General features: G+C 38.6%; 2 protein-coding genes across 3 annotated transcripts in view; one reads left to right on the top strand and one right to left on the bottom strand.

The window, feature by feature from the left end:
* Positions 1-388: 388 nt before the first annotated feature.
* LOC135105007 (polyprenol reductase-like) lies at positions 389-8,814 on the bottom strand. Of its 2 annotated transcripts, none has more exons than XM_064012893.1 (6): positions 8,460-8,808; positions 6,190-6,338; positions 5,727-5,918; positions 5,372-5,494; positions 3,358-3,521; positions 389-2,165 (listed from the first exon to the last, which is right to left on the bottom strand). In XM_064012893.1, the coding sequence occupies exons 1-6, from the start codon at positions 8,690-8,692 to the stop codon at positions 2,073-2,075; spliced, it is 954 nt and encodes a 317-aa protein (XP_063868963.1). In that variant the 5' UTR covers positions 8,693-8,808; the 3' UTR covers positions 389-2,072. The 2 variants fall into 2 exon arrangements, with proteins under 2 accessions (XP_063868963.1, XP_063868962.1); XM_064012892.1 differs by lacking the exon at positions 389-2,165 and adding an exon at positions 2,920-3,072 and having other exon boundaries at positions 8,460-8,814.
* A 1,540-nt stretch (positions 8,815-10,354) lies between these two features.
* The window catches only part of LOC135105005 (uncharacterized aarF domain-containing protein kinase 2-like), a 14,713-nt gene continuing 5,882 nt past the window's right edge, over positions 10,355-19,185 (top strand). Inside the window, exons 1-10 of the mRNA XM_064012889.1 lie at positions 10,355-10,506; positions 11,005-11,628; positions 11,816-12,051; positions 12,237-12,333; positions 12,867-13,052; positions 14,031-14,206; positions 16,189-16,310; positions 16,680-16,797; positions 17,117-17,224; positions 18,909-19,034. Coding sequence (XP_063868959.1) covers positions 11,022-11,628; positions 11,816-12,051; positions 12,237-12,333; positions 12,867-13,052; positions 14,031-14,206; positions 16,189-16,310; positions 16,680-16,797; positions 17,117-17,224; positions 18,909-19,034 — 1,776 coding nt within the window. The 5' untranslated portion in view covers positions 10,355-10,506; positions 11,005-11,021. The remainder of the gene's footprint in view (positions 10,507-11,004; positions 11,629-11,815; positions 12,052-12,236; positions 12,334-12,866; positions 13,053-14,030; positions 14,207-16,188; positions 16,311-16,679; positions 16,798-17,116; positions 17,225-18,908; positions 19,035-19,185) is intronic.

The following is a 19,185-nucleotide window of genomic DNA, read 5'->3' as shown; positions in this document are numbered from 1 at the left end:
TCTCGCCACTTAGTGTATCACTGGAACCTGCAGAGGTCCAGTATGCAGCAGTAAAGTATAAAATTGGTGGTTGTTCTGTCCTGCTAAATTGAACTGGACCCATAGATCTGTGCCCACTTCCTCTTTATAAGAGGAAGAGAATCACATTTCAAGCCAGCCTCCAACACTGGGGCAGTTTACCAGTGAAGTGAGAAGAACAGTCTTCTCACTTTGTCCCTTTTAGTCGCCTTTCATGATGTACAAAGAGTAAAATATGCTAGCAGTATTTTTTTTTCAACCTGGCTAAAAGCTACCATTAATGGTAGCTTGCTGCACATTGTAAAAAATTATATAATACATATGGAGTAGTATACTATCCATGCATTCCATGATTTAAGGTGGAGGAAAATTTCTTTTTAGTGTGATAGTTCAGTATATAATATCAAATTACATGTTTAATGGAATGTAATAACTGGAGACAATTTTCCAGTATCTGGTCCCTTAATTCCTGCCTTAGTATGTATATGAACACAGCACATTCTGTTTCTAACAAGGCACAATATAATGCACTTTACACAACAAAACAGCCCTTTCATTGATTCTAAAGGTCATAAAATATCAGTGATCATGATCAAAACTCTTAAATCACTATAAGTAAACCACTCAGTTACCACCTCCCTAGACTGTAAAGCCTTGCTGGATGAGCCATTTTGCCAGATCAACCATCATGTAGAGTAATTCACTAAACACAGTTCACTGACAGACAAGTTTTTGTCAAATCTTATCATTCTTTTCAAGCATACATAGATTTAAGAGAAACTATATGATGAATTTGCTAAAACCTTGCAAGTCCTTGTTTGCATTATTGTACAGCAGTAAGGTGCAGTATGAGGAACTGGGGGTTTCTCATGAATACTGGCAGAACAAAAATGGCCAGTCATCATGGCAACAACACCCCAACAGTCAACACAGAAAGTATCTGTACAAAATAATGCTAAGATCTGCATGGAATGATACAGTAATTTTCACAAATATCTAGTTTAAAAAATTACTGCACATTTCCCCTTTATGTAACACTAATACAGAAAATATTTGTGTTTTATTTTATATATTTACTTAAAATACTGCAATTATGTATAAAAAAAAAATACAATAAGGTACTGGCTCAAAGCTACAGCCAACAAGAGATGACTGAGCACGTGAATTCCAGGCTCGATGGAAGCTGGCCATTTTTAGTGATCAATGACTGACCAGAGATTATCCACATGCTGTCATCAATCCTACCTTTGATAATGAGAGCATGAGGAAGCACCAAGGGGCAGTATAACACTATACAGGCATTACTTAAAAGATACTTTCTCTTCCATCATGGGTATGGGCAGACAATCCAGACTTCAGAGATGTACAATATACAGGCCAATCATCCAGGCCTCCAAAAACATAATATAGAGGCACTTGAGGTCTAGGTTGGAGAAAAGTTCCCTTTCAGACTAAAGGAGGTAGTGGATCATGAGTTGTCAGTAAAATTGTGTACTTTTAAGATATATTTACCCATGATGCAATTTCTTAAAATTCTGAACATTTCAATGGCTAAATATTACGTAATTATGGAAATATGAGGCCATGAGAATTTTCTATTATGTTATTGAACATTGTGTCTGAGAGCACAAAGCACCATGACAGTCAAGTATTGATAAGGAAGGCAAGAAAGCAGTGGTGGAGTAAATGGAAATAACCACAACATTTAAAACCACACACACTTTGTTCTGAATAAAACAAGAAACAAGAGGGAAAAGCAAAACAGGACAGGTGAGGTGCAGGACAAAAAAATAATATGATACATCAAATGACTGAATGAGACCAACATCAGCTGCTCTGTTGTTACTCTGCTTGATCAAAATATCAATGAGCAGCAACAGCAGAGGAACAGAGCTGAGACAGAACATGAGACACCCTGAGTCCAACACAAAGTGTGTTATCACAGCTCCACCAAAGAGGAAGCATATCACAGAAGCAAAACAGCTGAAAACTCAAAGCAACAGGTGCATCAGTTAGTGCGGGACAGCAGGCCACGAATTCAGCTGCTTGTGTCTTTACAACACGAAAGGGATGATGGCACGGCGGTGCTTTGGGTAGTCCTTGAAGGTGCCCTGGTACCATTTGTGATTCATCACTGCCACCTGGACCTGATGGTAGAACTTTTCTGAGCATAGCTACTATGCACTATCCTGTCACAAAATATAGTGCCAAGCTATGAAATCTAATCATACTGAAGGCATTGCAGACAGGCAGGTGAGCTTAATACACTGATGGAGCAATAGCATATGAATTGCATTTCAAAACACTCACAGATCACAATCACAGTTCAATCATACAACTCTGTGTTTTAAAATTTTATCAAGCATGATATACAAGGATCATATGAACCATATGAAAAAAGGGTATTGATGGATAGAAAATAACTAGCTTTCTGTCTTTGGAAATTGTGAACTTATTCCAGCCACCTGTGTTGGCATGATGATTACATACTGATTCAAGATAGGTTGCATGCAATCTGTAAATTATTAGTGATGCATACAATAATATAAATATAAGTAATAAATTTTGCGGGTACAAATAGAGTTGGTAAGAGTTGGATATTTAAAAAAATGTGAAGTAAGGTAAATTGAGGAAAATGGAGAAGTGTATCACTTCAAGTATCTTGTTCAATTATGTACAAGCATGGAAGCACAAAATTATTATGATACTGATATGATGATGATGATAATGGATCTCATAAGAAGAGTTTATTCTTTCTGGTCATATGCATATTCTGAAGAAAAGAAAAGTTCCAAAACCTACATGACCAGCAGACAAGACAATAAGCCATATCACTGCAATATGCATTCCATGACACCAAGAGAAAGACAACTCTCACACAAGAGTATGAGTGTTCAAGTTTATAACATATAGCAGAAAAAACAAACATGAACAAAGTGAAAGAGAGAAGTTTTCCTCACATACTCTTATTTATTATTAACTGGAAGAGGCATTTTAATGTACACATACCATTTACTAGCCTCTACTATCTAGAAGCAAGCATCTCATAAGTATCTGCAAAAAGTACCATGTCAATAAAACATGTAAAACCAAAGATCAATAACATTGCAGCTCAACACATGCATATGCACCTACACAAAAAGTTAAATAAAACAAATAAATAAATAAAATAAATAAATATAAATAAATAAACTAATAAATTAATAAATTAAAAATAACACTAATATTAATGGTATACAACTAACAACCACAAGGATATGAAAGGAAAACAGGAAAAAAACAAAAGTAATGTACATGGAAGCAAACATTTATGATCTCATTCAAAAAGAGACAACTCACCTGATTACAGAGGACCCAGAGTGTGACCCAGAGCCAGTCACTGCCAGGACCAAGGATGATGAGCAGCCCTACATAGAGCAACACCTCAGCCAGCATGTGAGGGCATGACACCACCTCAAACAGACCTCCCTCCGGCATCAAGTACTTCTCTTGCATATTTGTTCCTGCAAGGAGAGGAGGGAAAAATTAGTTACACAGTCTTGCGATGGAAGAGAAAGAGCTGAACAAAAGGAAAGTAAGAGTCAAATTAATGTCTGATGATGACACCCATTATGGTATGGTGAGTAGTTAGGACAGTGGTTCCCAAACTGGGTTAGTATAACAATTTTCAGGAGTAATGGAGAGGTGAAAAAAAAAGTGAGGAATTCTAGAAACTAAGGAAAAATGCAGTGTCTGACATTAGGATTAAATATATATAAAGTTGTAAAGTAAACGTGTTATTACATAATAAAGTTAAACCAAATAACAATAAACATTAACAACTGCTAACAATATATTAAAGTAGAAATATCTAAGTATGTGGCAAGCCAAGTAATTTGACAGGTATGTTTCAAGATGCAGCTACTCAGCAACCTTGATCATGACATGTCCAGTGTGTGTCACTCTTTGTTCCTCAGTGGGCGTCAGCCACGCTAGAGTCTAATCTTAATTTACTCATATATATCAATAGTGACATCATTTTGTGAAAGGGTTAACATGTTTAATGTGGCATGTTAAATAGGGTAACAAGCTGAAAGAATTTAGAAACAAATGAGTCAGGGGATATACAATGAAACATAAAATATCAGAAATATCTCCACAAAGAGGCCTGCCATTTCTCCAGAGCATTAGTATTTAAACAAAAAAGAGACATCCCTTGGTTAATTGTCCTGGATTGTGCACAAAAACTGTGCAAAAGAAAAAAAAATCAAATAAAAATAAAATACTAATAATGATAAAAAATAATAAAACTCTTCAGGGAAACCAGATGCAGCACATCAAATAAATAGCAAAATATTATTGTATTAAAATTACCATATGATATTATCAAAGCATAAACAATACAAATAGAATTCTTATCATCTGTGTGAAGCAAAGGAGTATTCTAAAGACATCAAAGTGATTTTCTTCCTCATGTATAATATAATTTCCACAATGATGTGTAATTTTTATGTACAGCAGAACCCCATTTAGCACAAGAATTAGGTGGATGAATGTGGTCACGCTAACTGAGTTCGCGCTAGTTGAATAAAGTAACCAATACGAAAAAAAATATTTGGTGCACACAAGGGTCTGACTTTTGGGTTTAATAATTACTTAAAATAATCATTCACATATAAACAACTTGTGATCATCAAACTGAGAAGTTCCATATGCTTTAACAGATGCTTTGATTTCATCTTTTTTCTTCCATATTGTCCTCACAGTCGATTCACTGAGGCTTAATGCACGGACTATTGCAGAATTGTCCTGGCCTTCCTCTTTGCGTTTTACAACTTCCTGTTTGATACTAAAGTCAAGCGACTTGCACTTTTCTGCATGTGGCCCAGGCATTATCACTTACAGAATACCCAAACACTGCAGCACTATTTCGACCCGTGTAGTGCTGTGCCACAAGGATCACGCAGTCACAAGTGGTATACACGACACAGACACTTAAGCACTCACTGTCCAGCTGTATGGACTGCTGAGATAATGAACACAATCCACAATAGTGGTGCTCAGTGTACGCCTCAGTAGAGTGGGAAGACCAGCGTGAGAGAGTGAGAGAGTGGTGGCAGGGGGACTCTGTTGTGGTGGGAGGCAGGCAGGCAGCAGGCCACTCTGTTGATACGCTTCAGGTACCGCACATCAAGGCGGCTTGGCACAATTTTCAAAATTCAGTCGTGGTGGCTGCTCACACTAACTGAGGCTTTTGTGCTAATCAATTTTTCCTTGGTAGATGATGGCTTGCACTAATTGCGGTTTGCACTAATTGATCTCGACCTAAGTAGGGCTCTACTGTAGTTTGCTGTACTGATCCACTGAGCCTCACCTCTGTTCTTCCTCAAGCCAGCCAGCAGACAGAGGCTCCAATGCTGCACCACAAAGCCAAGCAGGAAAATCACAGTCCCAATAATGTGCTGAATCTCAATGCCAGAAAACACAATGTGTGACTCTGCAAGGACAGTACAGGTTCCATTACTCACTTATATAAAAAAAAGGCACCTTGAGATAACTGGGTAAAACATTATTAACACTCACTCCACCATTTTATTGCAATTATCATTTAAAGTTTTCTTGTTATAGAATGCAGGTAAATACAATAGAATATATTCTTAATTTCTTATTTATTTTTTTTATTGCCTCTTAACTGATAAAGAATTTGATATAATAGAGAAACCACTAACCTACAGAGGTAAAGCCTGGGGCCTGCGAGAGGAGGAGTGTCACCGCCCCAAGGTAGAAGGTGTGACCAACAATATAGTGCAGGATATTCATGTGACCTGAGCTGAACACACTCACAAACAGGTTCTCATATAGTCTGCGGTATATCTGGAGGGCCAGCAAGCACAGTGCCATGGCTGCACTGGTGACATTGACTGGTGAAGGATAAAAAACCTTGTAATCAAAACTGTTCTCAGCGTGGTTGGTCATGAAGTATACAAAGGTACTCTAAGGCAGGTTAATTTAGGAGAGCACAATAAATAAATTTCCCACAACACTCATGAATCATGGATTGTGGTGAATTTTGAGGGCCACACATTCAGATGAAATACAAATGCATGACACAAAATAATGGCACACATAATCTATTTTGAAATCTCTTATGGCCTCTGCAAGGTAGGGTAGTAATCTGTATCAGCTTCCTACCTGCTTGTGTCCTGTGTGGTGTGGTGAGAACATCCAAGGTGGTGGTGGCCCAGGGAGGAAAGCCGGCTCCTGACACATACACATACCACATCAGGGAAAGTGCAATTGTCACCACTATGGAGGCAGAGACATAAAAATGGAAGAACCATCTGGAATTAAAAGGTACAGATGATTATGACAGCTTTATCTGTTTAAGCCTTTTTGTTAAACTTCATGCATTTCAACATTCATAGCATACTTACCAGCAATATATTACATCCCTTGGTCACAATATATTATTATTGGTCATGACCAGAATTCCTTAAATTTCACCACAAATCTATAGTATTTTCTATTTTCACACCAAACTCATTTCTACTTTCATGACTTGTCTCATTTGCTAGAGCTCCTCGAGGTGAGCATTTTGAACCTCATATATATGTCTCACAAATTAATAATAATGCAGTCAGCAATTTTTTTTTATTTATTGGCTTTCTTTCATAATATGCAACAACACATCCTTCCCTCTGAGGTTCAGCCACGAGTGACTTGCTTTCCCAAGGGGAAAGCAAGTCACATGTTTGTTCATACATGTGTTTGGTAAGTACTTCTGCATCTGCACCAAATAGGTCACCATCGATTTGTTTGAAAGCAATGTTACGCCCAATGAAAAAAATTTAATTACAGTAAAATCCCTCTCATCCGGCATTCGAGTATCCGGCAGCTTCAAGTATCCGGCACATTTTTCCCTGAGCCTTAAAATCAATAAAAAATCATTGTGTACTCATAAAATTGATTAAAATTCCTGCGCGAGGCATACTTTGTCCCCTCGCCACCAGAGCGCACTGCTTCGCGCCACCTGCGGCCCACTGCACTGTGTTTACTCAGTGACTCAGTCCCGCGTGTGCACTGTTTATCGCCTGACACCTTCATCATGCCTAAAGTTGTAGAAAAGAGGAAGCGTGTTGTGCTTACACTTAAGCAGCTGATCAGATCAGCTGCTGATTAAGATTAGCTGATCTTTGTTATGGTAAGATGCGTGAGTGTAGGGTGGTGATTGTGGACATAATTTCACTTCTATTCAAGTATCCGGCAATATTCAAGTATCCGGCATGTTGGCGGTCCCGTTGATGCCAGATAAGAGGGATTTTACTGTATTAATTTAGCCAGTCACAGTGCTGTATTTCATAGGAGGAAGGAAGGGTGGCAGATTTGAATCAGTCCGGCAAGATGCCCCAGTGTGATAGCTGTTCCATCAATTATTTCCAGGCCACTGCAAAGTTTTTGAAAGAAATCAAAATTCATTAACATTTTTTTACGGGAACATGGTGCCCTTCTGACCTCAATGAAGTATCCGAGGTGTGAAAGAGACTGCCATTTCTGGGAAGATGGACATATTTGGAAGTGCAATGGCAGTTACGTAGTTAAGAAGACTAAGAAAAGGTGTCCCTGTGGGCCGCGCCACCATCCTCCATGAATTTTTTCTCTAGGCCAGACTGTTTTACCCTCCCGAGGGACATCAGAGTCATGTTCCTTCTCCTATTTTTGTCACCAAAGAATCAGATGAGGAGGCAGGAGAGCAGAAATAAGGTAAAATTTAAGGTTATGTTAGCTAGGTAGGTTAGATTAGTTAAGTTTGGTTTTTTAGGTTTGGTTAGGCTTAGATAGTTAGGTTAGGTGAGGTTATGTTTGGTTAGGCTTAATAAAAAACATTGCCAGCAACTTTTGAAAAATTTATCGCCTTTTATTGGGAGTGCTACTGTGAGCGACTGGTCGAAACTGTGAACTATTGGTATTTGCAAGGGCAAAACTATTTTTTCTGATAAGTTTTGATTAATTTGCAATCAGTTTTTCACACAAATTACTATCTTTCTTGTGGTGGTGGTGGGGGGAATAAAAACTGAGTGAATTGCAACAGAAACTGATGGCAGATTAATACAAAACACAGATAATATGGAAATAACCTTAACCTGTTCTCCCGAGGTTAATACTTACTTGTCAGATAGAATTAAGGTTATAGAATATCATGCAATATATATCAACTTCCGGAAATTTGTTAAAAAAAAAAAGATTAATCAACTGACGCATCCCCACACTACACCACACCTTTCTGACATGTAAGTATTAACCTCGGGAGAAGAGACTCAGGTAATCCCCATATTCCCCCAAAAACGCATCAAAACTTATCATAAAAAATAGTTTCGTCCGCACAACTGGAGTCTGGTGTAAAACTAGAAATTTACCGAATCTACTTTACTTTTTCTCTACATAACCATCAGTCAGTGACTCACCTACGGGGTACTTCCAGCGCCGCCAGCAGCCTGCTCACCTGGGTGGTGTGGGCCATTTTACCAAACTTGAAGGCCTGCAACAGGAGGGGCGGCGCCGCCACCACCCCGCTCAAGAAGTTCACTACACACCCACCCATGCTTATCACCACAGTGTAAAATACGAACATGAGCTTGCATAAATTAAGCTGGTAGAGTAAATTCAGCGCAGTGTAGAGTAATGAAAGTGCTGTCATTTTGCCTACCACCTGTAACACAGGAACAGCACACACGCCGTTCAGTTCCTGGACGGCGAAAGTAAACACCGCCACCGTCCCTACTTTAGGACTGACGTGCCCACCTGCCGGCCAATGAGGCTTTATAACGGATCTCTGTTATCCGTGTGTAAATTTATGGATCCTCCTGTGTTATCGATTTGTGGATTTTTGCTTTTTCTTTCATCCCACATTTTTTGGATATGCTTCCTATTTTTTTCTTTTTTTACTTCCGTTGACAAAAATGGGTTTTATAATATTGCAAGTACACAATTATATCAAAATCACCTTTGCTTTGATTGTCAGTATTCTGCATAAAACAATAGCTTAAATCTTATTTCAGCAGACTTTCATATTACAGTCACTTTTATTGTAGCATATTCTCCACAGCCCAATAACTTTGTTTCAACATTCACATTCACATTCCAACAGAAAAGCTAAAAAAAAAAAAAATCACTACTGTACACAGAGCGAGACCTTCATGAATAAATTAAAGGCTCGCAGTCTGCAGCAGAGTTGCCAGGTCCGTGGTTTTCTCGCCCAATTGGGCTCTTTTTCCTGGTATTGGGCGTGAAAAATATGGTTTCCGCGGTTTGGCGCTTTTTGGGCTCTTTTTACCGCAGTTGGGCTATTTTCTGGGCTACTTATATTTGAAAATATATAATATACTCTTGCCTTCCCGACATACCAAATCAGGGAGTAGACTCACTCGTATGATAAGGAGTGGCGCCAGGTCAGCCAGCAGAAGGGTGTGAACAAGTCTCCCCTCTCCCTAAGGGGATTACTACTAGGGCCGCATGACCTCATTAAGACTGTAGGGCACCCATCCTGAACACCTGCATGCCGCACCCATAATTTCCACATTCACCTCACAGCACACACACTGAAACACAGCCAGTTTATTCTCAGCCTCGTAGCTGCCTCAGCCTGCCTGGAGGAGATACAAGTATACTGGATACAGGCCACGTGCATACGTGTGTACGCTCAAGTGAACATGAGCAAGTGGTCGAAATACAGCAAAAAATACTGTAAAGAGTGGGAACAAGAGGACGGGCTCAAGACGTGGATAAGGAGTATACCCGGCGATGATACTCATGCATCCTGCAAATTTTGCAAAACTGTGATCAGAGCCCATCACAGTGACCGTATCACTTAAGATATCACTGTGCATATATATATATATATATATATATATATATATATATATATATATATATATATATATATATATATATATATATATATATATATATATATATATATATATATATATATATATATATATATATATATATATATATATATATATATATATATATATATATATATATATATATATATATATATATATATATATATATATATATATATATATATATAATCGTTATTATTGCTGTTACTACTACTACTACTACTACTACTACTACTACTACCACAACAACAACAATTACTACTACTATTACTACTACTATCACTATTATTATTATTATTATTATTATTATTATTAGCCTATTAATATTGTTATTATTATTATTGTTATTATCATCATTATTATTATTATAGATTTAAATAAAGTATGTCTCGTTTTCCACCTTTCTCGTTTTTAACACAACATGCATATTATATTCATAAAATATTGGGCTCTTTTTGGGCTCTTTTGGAGGGTGGAGTCCGCGGGTTTTGGGCTCTTTTTGGAGTAAAAGTGCGCGGGAATACTGCCGCAGACCTGGCAACCCTGGTCTGCAGTCTCGCACTCAGCTGGCGAGCTGCTATTGTTTACGGTGTGCTCGGGGACGGTAAGACTGATATAACCGAGTAGTGTGTGGTCAGGTGTGCGGCAGTGTCTCCATGATGGGTGTTGCTGCTGTAATGGTGTGCAGCGTGACCTATTGATCTTGTCGTGGCGTGTGGCGGTGGCAGATAAGACTAGTTACTGGTTCGTGTAGGTATCTTGCTTAATGGGTACAAGTCACGTAGGTGTGGCCTATGTGTGTGGAGACTTCTGTGATGCATATTGAACTGGTAATGATTTCCAGTCATATACAGTAGTTTAAGTTTAACACGGATCCTTCATATATGCAAGGTGTGACTATTTTGGTAATTAGCGAATTCAGGGTCATCTACATGAACTGGTGTTTTATGCATCATTGTAGCTTATGTACAGTGAACACTTTGAGTGGTTGAAGATTTTTCCATGTGTGTTTTGTATACGTAGGTATGTATTCTCATGATTTATTTTTAAAAATAGTGTTGTCGGTTGATGTATTTCCCAAAGCTATATATTTCAATTTCAGGCAATGTGCTCTTTGTCATGGCTGTTAGAACATTATCAAGAGTCATCTCTCTGACTGCTGTCCGGAATGCCCTTTTACAGCCTTTCCACCATGGTCTGCCCCTTCCTGTACCCAGCCACTACCTCAGTCAGTCCCTCACAGCCCACTCTGCCTGTCAGCCCCAGTCTCTTGGTAGACTTTATGGGAAAGGAACTGTTTGCTTCCAATTGAGTCCTGGTGTCAGAATCAAGAGTGCTGAAACATACTGTCAGACCATTGCCTCCTGTAGGAATGCCAGGAAAAACTTGGTGCAGGGCATTCAGAGAGCTGTCAGGAAAGCCTGCAGGACAAGTGTGAAGAGGAGCAGAATGGCATGGCAAACTACCTCGCTGGGCATGGCATTTTTGGCTCCATCTTTAATGCATGAAACTGAAAAGCCAGTACCTGTCCAAGTTGTACAACCAGAAGTAAAGCGAAAGAAGAGAGGATGGTGGTCACAGCTGTTTGCCAATGTGTATGAGTTTCTGTGTGTTTGTCTTCGGGCTTTACGGCTGCTAGGAACATTTACACCCATCCTGATGCTGTATCCTGTCACTTACCTGGGCAAGACAGCCACTGACACCTGGTGGGGACTGCTTCTGACAGGTTAGTATCTGAGAGCCTGTTCTTCCTCAAATCAAATAGACAAGAACAGTTGTAGGGATATGATATATCTATAAGCCCAGTCAGATTAATTAAAGAGCATCCTCATGTTGCTTTTTAACCGCATGGAAATAAAACACTTTCTTACCTAGGGCTGTGGATGCACACATTACACAGTCTGGTGTTTCAGCAATTGAGTTTTCTGGCCCAATCTTGATCAAGTTGGGTCAGTGGGCCTCCACTCGTAGGGACTTGTTCCCAGACACCTGCTGCTCTCAGTTCTCACGGCTGCAGCGCCGCATCAAGCCCCACTCCTGGCGCTTCACCAGACACCAGATGAAGAGAGCCTTTGGGCCCAATTGGAGAAAGGTCTTTGTTAAGTTTGATAATGATGGAAATCCCATTGGCTCAGGCTGTGTAGCACAGGTGAGTACATAGAAACTTGTAAAATGTGGGGTGGGACCTCAAAAAAGCAAGCTAATCCCCCCATATAATGTTACCAATTTTTTATGTTATTTGAATATGTTTAATACAAATGGCATGATGATAGTAAATAAGTAAATAATTGGTTTATTTTTTCTGCACACACACAAATACATATTTATTCCCAGGTATACAAGGTGTGGATGAGTGCAGAGGCAATCCCTGATGAGGAGCTGCTGGAGGAGATCCTCGCAGAGATGGATGATGAAGGCAGTATCTTGGAAGGTGGGCAGCCTGCTTAGTTCACCATTATTTACCTGCTCTTGCATTGAAGCACAGACCATGCAGACCCTTAATTCTATTAAGGATGGTCTGTCTTTGATTGTAAACATCTCACATAATTACTGTATTTGGTGGTGCACATATCACTGGGCAGTGCATGTGTATATTTTAAACAACTTTATGGTGCTACTTTCCAATTGGCACTCAAAAGCATGTTTTAGTCCTTTGCTAGATTGTTTATGATAAAGTATTCTGAAGAATCCTGATAGATTTGATAAGTTTTTATCACTCTGTTAATTGTGATTTGGTAAGTGGTTCTAAAAGTATTTGTGAAAAGGTGTGTTTCATAGTGATCATCACATAAAATGTGTTTATGGAAGAATTGGGTAATAATTATCATGGTTAGTGTAATTATGATGTCAGGTTACTTCATAAAATCTTAAAATGTTTGCCTGAATGATAAGACTCAAAGGGCTTAGCATGATGATGGGACATAGGAAGCTTATCAATATATGGTCAGCAGATCTGGTCCATAGGTCTAGAGGTGATGGGACTAAGGCAGCTATTTAGTGCGGGCCTCGGCCTGCTTGGCATCAGCAGCAAGATGGATCCTGACAACCTACTTGCCCTGAAGGAGTTCTATCAATTGAGAGAAGAGAGGAGGAGCAGGGAGAGGGAGAAGCAGAAACTCCTGGAACATGAGGCACAACAAGCTGCTCAAGGTGAACCTGCTGATGGTTGTCTTGCTTGCAACCCTACTTATGTAGAGACAGTCAATTTCCCCACTTGTTACCTCACACTGAGTATTAACTTCAAGCTCTGACAAAACCATGTACAGTTTGTCGGTGTTAGTTTCTATATCCTGACTTATTATATTTGATTCTGCTACCAAGAGTTACCTTGATATATGATATATGATTCCAGGTATGTACTTCCTTGAAATGTCATTTCTTTCATGTTAACTTGTCATGTTTCTACTTTTACTTTCCATGCTCACTTTTTGCCTTTATAAAAATCATCACCTCAGTATTAATTCCTCACTTTTTGCCTTTATAAAAATCATCACCTCAGTATTAATTCCTCACTTTTTGCCTTTATAAAAATCATCACCTCAGTATTAATTCCTCACCTTTTGCCTTTATAAAAATCATCACTTCAGTATTTCATCCTGTGTCATAGGCTCAGTTTATCTTTCCAATCTTTATATATATATATATATATATATATATATATATATATATATATATATATATATATATATATATATATATATATATATATATATATATTTTTTTTTTTTTTTTTTTTTTTTTTTTTTTTTTTTTCTCCATATTATAGTAATTTCTTTGATTGCCTTTATACCACTATCTATTGCAGGATCAGGTAAGACTGCATGGCTGCATGATGGAAACTGGTGACTCATGACCCTTATGAATTTTAAGGAGATTAAGTTTCCTTAAAAGGAATCAAATCCTGATGTATAGTCAAGAGAGCATTTGAGGGGTATTGTGCTCATTCTGTCATTACATTACAGTGAAAGCATTTCATTGGCATTACATCCTTCTATTAGTCTTAAAGAGTTTACCAGGACCCAAGGATACAAATAAATAGATTTAATCAAGTAAAAATTGTCTAAAGAACAGTGTTTGTTATCATTATTGTTGTCCTCATGAGTCCCATAACTATTACTACTTCTACAGACTCAGAGGAACCTTCATCAGCACCTGAAGTACGCAAAGAACTCCCATCAGTAGACACCCTGCCCTCAGAGGAAAGTGAGATGGATGTAAGTCCTTATCAGGCAGAGGATGCTGCACAGGCACAAGCACAGGAAGCGGAAGACATAGAAGATGCACCCACACACCAGCTTGTGGAGGTTAGGGGTTGTGAGGTCCAAGTGTGTTGATCCTCCTCCTCCTTCCCTCCATTCTGTTTTTGCCTCCACTGCTGTTTGCTTTCACACTCGCCCATTTGATCACATCACCTGTGCATGATGGACAAATGAAAACTCATTCTAATCAATTTTTACATTGATGGTGGTTGATGGACTGATAGAACCACCTCTAAAATCTCTATCATCTATGTTCAGATCTCTGACTTTTTTCATACATTGATTCTCTGTCACTACTTTAATGTACCCAAATCACTCCAATCTGTATCTTACTAAAGTGGAACCAGACTAACTTGGTACTCAGGGTGCTGGCTGCTCATGTCCCACATTGGTATCATGTTCACAGTTTGCTCATACTGTCATTCTTTGCCTTAAATTATTCCAAAATTATAAGTTGTTATATTCGACTGCATGTGTTTTTTAATGGCTTTCGATTTGATTATGGAACAAGGATGCTGTATATCTTCTGGTATATTTGGCAACACATATAGGCCATGTGGCACTGCCACCCCAGTGTCATTGACATGTGAACCCTCCAGGCTGTGCCCTGCTGGCCATAGCCAGGTCAGGTCAGGTCACTCTGGGGTTGTGGTGGTGACAGTGTGGAGAGGTGCAGCCAAAACCCTGAGTACCAAGTAGTCTGGTTCCACTATAGCGGACTAAAACATTCACCTCCCATTCCCTTACATAGTTCACCATCTTTGATTCTCTTCTAGAATTGTTGTTCAGGGATTCACATCACATGCATTTAATTAAGTATCCTCATCTTTGTCCAGTTCAGCCTGCAAGCATTGTTTCTCTCTCTTTAGGATTCACTAGCACACAAACATTACATATATTTAATAGAACAACACAGATTCGTTCTTCTACTGCTTTTAAAGAAAATGCTGTGGAATTAACATAAAGTATAAGGAGATATTCCAGCATATTAGATAAATTGTATGAAGCATAGGAAATTTGGTCTTAAGTGTGGCCCATAATTTAACATCATAAAACTTTTATATCCTTGTGCCATCCACAGAATATTTGCACTAGAAATTTGATATGAACTCAGCTGAAGAATATCTAGCAACACTGCTTTGCTACTCTGTAACTGAAGCCTGAGATAGAGGATTTATGTGATGCACCCTGAGTTTGCTGCTTAAGATTTTTAATATATCTTCTTTTATAGGATTCTAGTTCAAATCCTATAAGTTTGTCAGCATTGATGCCTAGTGCCTTGTGATGGAAAAATCATCCATATCCTTATATGAAGGGCTGACATTATTTCCAATGAAGATATTTGTTGGTGCTCAGGCAGCTTGAAGACAGTTGTCATAATTGTTGAGAGTTTTCTTTGATTTTGTTAACATGTTTTCTAGTGGTGTTTGTTTAGATTCATGTAAAAGCATCATAATAGATGGGCAGATTAATATTAATGAAGTATTGTTTATCATAATAGTATACTAAGTACACAGCAGAGAAATCCCAGATTTTATCCCTAGGTAGGATGAGACTGATAGGTAATGTGCTACCTAGTAGTCCTTGGTACTAGGTATAAGTCAAGTTTTGTACCCTTCATCCTGGAGAGGTAGTCTTTTCTTATATGTATTCCACCACATCACTCATATTTGGCACCAGAGCATAGGGAGGGTTAGCTGTAAGGGAATAGTTCTTGCTTCCACAGGCCACCTAAGAGCTTAAGTATCTATAGCATCTCTTTCTTTGTCTGGCCTTTAAACCTTTACAAAAAATATAGATAATCAAATAGTTGCCTGAACTATTGAGTCTACTGACCAGCATGTGCCTGCTTTAATTTTTTCTTTAGTTAATGAGGGCATACGATCTAGTTCAATTCACAGGACTTCATATATGGTATTTTTTGTTAGACTTTTGCTTTAGTGAAGTATAAAATTGTTCTCAATGTGCTGAAGGCTGTATCATGAACACAGTAGCAAGTGAAATCAGGCAATCTTCTCTTGGTACAGGAATGGCAGGAGGCAGAGCTGGACAAGTCCCTACCAGTGAGTGAGGGACCGCTTGAGGACATGGAGGGCCTTGTACCAGTGGCTGTCAAGGTGCTGCATCCTAGCATTGCTGAGACATTTAGGTGTGTTACTTTTCTCACATGGGGTTTGTTCATCAGTTCATATTTAGGTTACCACTGACTTTGCCTTTGGAAGAGGGAGAATATTCAAATATTAATTTTTTAAATTCCATTCATATTTTTTAATAGCCTGATAAATAATTCATTTGCAAGTCATCATAATGTCATATGTTGTTTGCATTTAGTTTAGACATTTCAGAAGCAATCATTTAAGATCATTGTCATAGCATTCCCTTAGGAGCTGTAGGAGTGATAGTGTTGTATGTTAAGTCAGTCAGATAAGAGTGATGGGCAGTAACATTTTTATACCTATGCTCTGCTGCTTCAGAAAGATTGCATTTCATTTTTTTTTTTTTTTTTCCCATATCTCAGGAGAGACTTGAGAATCCTAAAGGCATGTGCCAGCTTCGTTACCATCCTGGTTCCTCCACTCAGGTGGCTCTCCCTCCCTCAGTGTGTAGAGGAATTTGGCCAAGTCTTGGCAGCACAGGTAAGATCTGACCTGGATAGCATCTTACATTTGCTGTGGTATGCATTGTACTGTTGACTGAATCAAGATGCAACTAAATGAGTGTTTCTGATCACAAATGATGACAAACTACATGTTTTACAGAGATACATATGTGTTGATTTTGCTATTCTGCTCTGGCTGATGTTTTATATTCTAAATCTGAATCCATTGCAGTCCTCTTCTCAGTATTTCAGTGTAGGCAGTGAGAGTGATGATCTTCACATGCATGCCATCAGTGCTTTAGTTTCAGTTTTCACCAAAAGCCATTGATTCTTATTTGATATTTTACTAATTTCAGATTGACTTGAGAGTTGAAGCTCATAACCTGGAAAATTTCTCTGAAAACTTTGCTGATGTCCCCTTCATTAAGTTTCCTCGGCCACTGAGACCTTATGTGACATCAAAGGTGGGGCCAAAGAAGGTTGTGTTCACAACTTAAATGGACAAGACTAGTTAGAAGGATCAGATGACTACTTAGAATAAAGTATTTCTTTTTCAGCTCTTGAGTTGCTGACTTTGGTCTACAAGACATCACCAGTCAAAAGATTGTAGTGAAGTCACTGAGTTTCTTGCAGATTTAAAGACACTCCTAAGCCATTGTAGAAGATCACAAGGACCCATGAAATTTCATAAATGCCATTGTTAAGACCAATACTTAATGCAACAGCAGTAAATGCTTGGCCAGTGTCATCTCTTGACATTCTCCCAAAACAAAATGGTAAAAGGCTTCTTAAAACTGAATGCAACACCACATAATAACTAGTAACCTAGTTGATGTAGTGTGTACAGTCATGGCCCACTGCTAGTTGAAAGAATGTGTTTACATTGGTTGTGTATGTGTAGTTGTTTTTGGCCTTTGGTCTGAAGTTAATTCTGGTCTGTGATATTAGCCCACAAGTTCATTTAGGGGGAGGTGCTGCCTGGTACTAGTGGAAGGTACACTCATATTAATCTAATTATTCTGAGGTATTTTTTTTTCTTTGATGACCTAAATGGGGACCTTTATGTTCCCGCAATTTCTATAATATTGAGTAGTTTTACTTTTGAAATCCAGATTTATAAATTGCTCATATAGTTTTTTTTATATGTCTCACCATTGTTGTGCAAAAAATTCTCAAGATCACCATTTTATGTGTCCCAAAATTCTCCCTTTTTTATTCCTTCAATAAATTATATCGGTGGTGTTTGTTCAGTTAGTAAAAAACATATGAGTAAAATGTTTACCATCCATTTGTTTTTCAACAGTTCTTGTTTTTTATTATGTTCAAAACTAATGGAGTCATTTTCCTGCAAAGTACAATAATTGCAGCTTTGAGATATTTGTTTAGATGCAGCTATTGTAGAAAAATTATGATTTTTATAGGATTTTACAGAATAGAAAACAGCTTTGATAACAGCTTAACTTTATTTATGAATGACAAGGATAATATCACCATAATATTTCTTACTGGCACCTGTGTGTGTGTGTGTGTGTTGTTCTATAAGTCTCTTGGCCTGTATTCTTCAGTGGGAGCTTCTTGCTTCTTCATTTCCTTTTCCCCGGGGCTTTTTCTTTTGGCCTCTTGAGTGTCCAGACCTTCCAAAGTGTGCGCAGATGCACCAAACCCAAGGTCTGTCAGTAGTGACGCGTCTTGGCAGCAGCATATTCTTCAGGGGGAGCAGGAGCAGATGTAGGAGGTGTTGCAACAGCAGGTGTAGAAGGTGTTGCAGTAGATGTAGGTGTTGGAGCAGCAGATGTAGATGAGGGTGAGGGTGAATGTGAGCAAGTGGTGCCAGCCGTGTGAGATGGCGGCTCACAACTTGACTGATTGACACGTCATTTCATGTTTGCTTTGGATGTTTGCTGGCTCAAAAACTCACATGGAAATTTGAAATTAAGCCCACAAAATGTAGGTCAACTATAGATGCCACCAGCCCTCTACATTGCATCAACTGTAGATGCCACCTGCCCTTTAGGGGTTAATTAATTTTCATTACATAACAACTAATCCAGTAAGACTCGGGAACAAATATTGCCAGTAAATATACTCATAAGTATTTATTTTGTTTCTGAGCTAACCACATTGTAGTGACTCATCTTGTGTATGTAGGTATTAGTGGAGACCTTTGAGGAAGGGGAGGCTATGCTGGATGTGATGAGGGCACCAGAGGAGAGTGACACAAGCCAGCTCAAGAAGCGCCTAGCAGAGATTGGTGTGGATGCCCTGCTGAAAATGGTGTGTGACTGTATATTTGTTTAAACTGTTATTAATTTTGACTTGAGGACTCACTCACAGTAGCTTTCTATGATAGCTCCTGTCCACAGGATGCCCTGATGGAGCAGGGGAGGAGTACATTGCTTTATTGAATGACTTCTTCCTTTCTGAG

The sequence above is a fragment of the Scylla paramamosain genome, chromosome 11 (genome assembly GCF_035594125.1).
Source record: "Scylla paramamosain isolate STU-SP2022 chromosome 11, ASM3559412v1, whole genome shotgun sequence".
Taxonomy (NCBI): Eukaryota; Metazoa; Arthropoda; class Malacostraca; order Decapoda; family Portunidae; genus Scylla; species Scylla paramamosain.
This window is presented reverse-complemented; position numbering and strand designations above follow the sequence as displayed.